Source organism: Cucurbita pepo, unplaced genomic scaffold (genome assembly GCF_002806865.2).
Source record: "Cucurbita pepo subsp. pepo cultivar mu-cu-16 unplaced genomic scaffold, ASM280686v2 Cp4.1_scaffold000962, whole genome shotgun sequence".
NCBI classification, from domain to species: domain Eukaryota; kingdom Viridiplantae; phylum Streptophyta; class Magnoliopsida; order Cucurbitales; family Cucurbitaceae; genus Cucurbita; species Cucurbita pepo.
In genome coordinates, this window is record NW_019647161.1 from 3,856 (window position 1) to 9,312 (window position 5,457).

Consider the following 5,457-nt stretch of genomic DNA (forward strand, 5'->3'; position numbering starts at 1 on the left):
TAGCCAATATACCCCAAACGTCTTAGTGGATTGGCATCGTTGCCTTCAACGATGAACATAATCTCTGTATGGAAACAATCTATTCTGGTGTAGTTTTCAATTGATCAATCCACGCTCAAGATGAGATCAAAATCACCTATCTCCAACACAACCAATGTCACATCTATCATGTGATCTAGCACCAACACCTATCAAGCTTTCACCCACTCACGAGCCCACATGCTAAGCTACACAAAACAATCGTAATAATGTTTGTAGTCCATAAAGTTTGAAAAAAGTAACCTTAAAGATAAGAATGACAACATTTGCAAGTTGCCAAATTTCAATTATAAGAAACAGGATAAGAGAGACCAAAGAGAGTGACATGGAGAGGGAGAGCCAAACAGAAACAAGGAATTGAATTTTCAGCTACACTTTGTGGTCTAGGACAAGAACAATGGATAATGTTTTAAATTTTAAAAAAATAATATTACGTAAAAATGAAATATTATAGTCCGCACTCCTTTCTTCCTCCCGTCCTTGTTCCATTCCGAACATAATACTCAAAGGACAAAGGCAAGTAATGTGATGGAGCATTTTTGAGCAGGTTGTGAGAATCCACATAAGAGAATAACAAAACTGTGTGGAAACTTCTCCTTAGTAGATGCGTTTTAAAACCATAAGAGCGATACATAACGGCCTAAATCAGACAATATAAACTTGGGCTATTACAAATGGTACTAGAGTCAATCACGCCAATGTGCCAACAAAGATACTGGCCCCCAAGAGGTGGATTGTGAGATCCCACATTGATTGGAGAGGAGAACAAATCATTCCTCAGGGGTGTGAAAACCTTTCCCTAATAGATGCATTTCAAAACTGTGAGACTATCGGCGATAAATAACGGACTAAAACAGACAATATCTATTAATGGCAGGTTCGAGCTGTTAAACAGGTAATGAATGGTTAGACGGTGGCAAAATACAAAGGGAAGATGGAAGAAGTACGAGGGAGAGAGGGTATTCGAGAGGGCTACTTACCACTGTCCATACAATAAACATATTCCAAGTGTTTCACATGGGTAGAGGAAGAGCAGCCCCCAAATTTAATGAACCTTGTTGAGAGCTGCACTAAGGATTTTCGAAGAGCATCATATATATTATTCAGAGCATAAACAAAAAGTGAAGCTGAAGGCTAAAGTGGCGTAACGAGAGGAAGGCACTGTTTCATTCTCATTTTACTCATCATATACATTTCTCATAAATAGAAGTCTTTGAGAAAAGAGCTAATTCAACAAAACTGACATAAAATAGAGAAAGGTAAGAAAAAACGGCAATGGAAAACTTTGCATTTACTATTCTTCTTTACTTGTGAAAGAACAAAACTCTCTTTCTTCCTTTCCTTCTCTCGCCAGCCTGCAAAAAAGCACAGTACAACTTCAATCACATTCACAAGACCCTCCAGAAATGCAGAAGATAACAAAGCAGCTAAAGATTAAAGCGTCCGAAAATAGTGAACGCTCATACACTTTAAAGTAATTACGACAAAAAGAACGGGACTAAACCACATTGGCGATAAACTGATATTCCGTTTTTGATAACGACGAGATTTAGTAGACACTAATGATAAATTGGGTGTAAACTAGAAATTCCTAGTGCAATGTGTCCGTGATCGGCATGCCCATCCCAAACCTTTTATCTTACTTTCTTTGTGTCTTTTCCTCTAGAATAGTTATATACTTTTCTTGTAATTTTTTTTTGGTGTATGATTCCTATCCATTTTTTGATGTTTACACCGGCCAAAGGCAATATATCCAGAATGGTCAGTGTAGACACTTGGGAAAGACTGAAATGAGAGCATCATTCACAATTTTTCCAGAATGCAGTTGGTGAGGAAAAAAATTAAGGGAATTGAAACACACGATTAATATTCGAGGAAGACGAAGTTCTACTTTTTGCCGAAGAATTGAAGTAGGGCCAAAAAATTCTCTTCAATCTATGCTATAGCCAGTAGCTTCAAAAGATAGCAACAAACACATTGATTTCCGGGATGAACAATCCTACCTCACATCAGTCGTCTATCACTATGAAAGTTGAATAAAAAACAACTCATCTTGTAAAGTTCAAGGTACAAATTAAATTTTCCTCCTATTTTTGGTTCAGTAACATTATACTAAATAGGGTGATTATTAGATTAACATATCCTCGGAAGAGAAAAAAGTAAAAGGACATGCTCATGAATGGGCTGCGGGATAGGTAGATGACTCGTTTAAAAGAGTGACAGTGGCCATTACACGAAGGAGGGAAGATCCATGCGTGAAACATTGTAACCAACTAGAGAAACATGAAAGTATAGAACGGTTATAGAAAAAGTGAATTAAAGAGAACTCATATAAGGATCTTGGAGTTTTCTGGAGAAACTTAAGTAAGAAAAAAAATGTGTCAAAAGAAGGCTAAACAAGAGGCAAAAGATAATCTAGGCTCTCTAGAAACTAGACTAAAATGCGTGAATAGCCCTCTAACTAGACCTAGTTTCTCAGGCTTGATTGCACATGGGGAAGTTGATTCAGGGCAGAGGAAATAAAGAGCTATTGATCTTCCTTTGGTCGGTGATCAAGCAAAAAATTCGATCATAAAATGAATGTTCGGCAATAATTTACATTTCTAAAACTAAACCTTTAATGCACTTTCACAGATATTAATACGTCCAAATATAATGGTTCAAGTGGGTACCTATAATAAATTTTCACCAACAAAAAGAAAATAAAACAGAAGTTACATCCCGTTCATTTTAAGCAAAGAATAGAAGACATACCCTTAGAATGAATAATCTCAAGGTTAGCACAATGGTATCTCTCAAACTGCAGTGAAAAGAAAGAAAGAAAGAAATAAATAAATCACTGAAGACAATGAAATTGAAAATATTACATTATAAAATGAATTGCATTCTATAATCAGAGTCGGAACTTCATCTAATGAAGTCAAGATAACTTCCCTAGTTGATAATACAGTAAGGTCAATTCGAAGTCTAAATTTTCTTCACTCAAAAAAACTTTGGGTCACTAGTCCCAATTCAGCATGGTTCCGAACAGTGGTCGGTTCAAACTTTTGTAATATTGTCTTCATTTCATAATAATAAATCATGATATATGAACTAAAATGTAAGAAGCATTTCTTTTCAATCAAACGCATTTTATCAATTCCGAGAAGTTTCCAAAAAAAAAAAAAAAACACTCCAACTAGTATTAATCACAGCAGGTTACTTATTGAAAGTACAAAATTTGCGTACATCTCTTTTTGTATCAGACTCGAGAAAAACCCATCTGATATTCACTAATCCTGATACAAGGCTCCAATAATTTCTGCTATGACCCGAATGTAAATATATATATATGTATGTATGAATACATTCCTCCTTTTTCCAACAAAGAACACAACATGTAGGATTTGGTCTTCTGCATTCTATATGTAATATTCGGAGGTTAAAAAAAATGACTACAAGAAAATTGTAACAAACCATTTTCTCAGAATCAACTTAGTGGAAAATGTCCCATATATTCTAGTCTCCACACTCTTTTATAGGCTCATGCATCAAGAACTGTGGGTTACACTATGATGCTATTCAATAGAATAAATGCTCCTGTCGCAAGCAGCAAGACTTTGCATCTAACATCATGAACATCTAATTATAAGTTCCAAAAATTTTGTATATTTATACTATGCGTGTAAGTTTACATTTCTCATAAAAAAACGCTTTTACGTGCAGTTGCACATAAAAGGTGTAATGACCATGAAAATAGCATAATGATGGCTCCCCTTCTAAAGAAACTCGGCAACTTAAAATTTGTTCTTAAATATTAATGCAAAATTCCTCTTATTTTCTTTCCCCTTTTTCCTCCAGTGGGCAAAGGGTGGGGATCTAAAATCAAAGGAACAAAATAATTTGTTAGAAAATACATTCCGATTCCCTACTCACCAGGTAAAATCAGCAGGATTGTTGTCCACTCGCAACTGATGCTCAAAATTGTTACCAATTATTATAAACCCAGAAGGATTTCCAAATGGAATTGAAACCTACAAGGATGAAAATATACGTATATATCAATATAGGAAAGAATAATCAATGTGAAGTATATTATTTTGAGATCAGAAATAAAGGTGTTGACTAAAAGTGACTGTAAAGAAGAAAGAGGGATTAGATGACAACTCTATCACAAGGCAGTAAACCTACCCAAAAGAAAAGTAATAAAATCAAAATCTCTTGATCATAAAAGCTATAAATAAATAAATTGAGGTACACGACTGAAAACTTTCAGTCAAGAAATTGTAATGAAGAACACGATTGTAACTTTCAGATCCCGAGTGCAAATGAAAAAAGTTGGGGGAATTATGATCCACTAATCCTGCGAGACAACTGCTACACAGGCAGACTACCATTCCACCAATTCTTACTGTAATCTATTAGATGCCTTTATCATTGACAGGGATGCAGAATTACTGCAGCATAACAGTTTTCGACAACTGAATATGGCTTAGGTTTTCTTTATGGTCTATGAGAAATAGATGAAACAAACTACAGATACCGTACAACTGTATTTGGAGAAAACTTTTCCGTGATGACATCACCACTAGCCCCACTAAATTTTATACTGTATCCTTCCCTCTTGATGGACAGTGTAGCCGCTTCCCATATATCAAGAAATCCAGTCTGTCATGGAGAAAAAACATAGAACACAATCAGGACGGTTAAGATTCTTTATTAATTTGAGGCCATACGCATGCATGTGTGCACGCAGACATGCATTTACGAACACAAATAAAACAAGTATTGTAAATAACACCATGTTATCTATATTTTTATCATTTGAAGCATACCGACATGGATACTTTATATGATGCATGACCGCTGTAAAGAGTCTTCTCTATCTGGTTCAGCATTTCCGGATCTGTTGAGACGGAACGATAAGTAACAGTAATTGATATTACAAGGAAACTTATGAGCTATTACGAGAATCGCCGAAGGTTCTCAACAATCTTTATTTTCATAAAAAAATGACAAATTTAATAGTTGTAAGAAATTAAAAGACAATTTTAATGATGGAAAAGAAAACACAGAATTTATGATAACTTTTCACACATCAATGAAAAGTTCTGTTTCTATATATACATACAGAGAACCAATGATCAAAAAGATAAAAACCTCTTTGACTAGAACAAGCATGTGCTGGGAAAGAACTACAGTGCCATAAAAAAATCCCAGAGGCAATCCTTTTTTTTTTTTTAAAGGAGAAACAGAGGAGACAATCTAATTGATTTATGCTAGGAGTACTGGTGGAGATATGTCAGTCATGGCATATCTGCTCTTACTAGATAAGGAGGTAAGCATTGAGTGTTTATAAATAGAGTTGAGTTCTCATGATTTGGGGTCATCATCTGCTTTGTGCTTTTTGTTCTTTGCTTTCTTGGCTTTCATACGGCG

At 35.1% G+C, this 5,457-nt stretch overlaps 1 protein-coding gene across 1 annotated transcript; it reads right to left on the bottom strand.

Annotated features, from left to right (window-relative positions):
- Positions 1-1,116: 1,116 nt before the first annotated feature.
- On the bottom strand, positions 1,117-4,952 carry LOC111786040. Its single transcript, XM_023666394.1, has 5 exons — positions 4,854-4,952; positions 4,567-4,686; positions 3,955-4,052; positions 2,794-2,839; positions 1,117-1,394 (listed from the first exon to the last, which is right to left on the bottom strand). The coding sequence occupies exons 1-5, from the start codon at positions 4,914-4,916 to the stop codon at positions 1,344-1,346; spliced, it is 378 nt and encodes a 125-aa protein (XP_023522162.1). The 5' UTR covers positions 4,917-4,952; the 3' UTR covers positions 1,117-1,343.
- Positions 4,953-5,457: the final 505 nt, after the last annotated feature.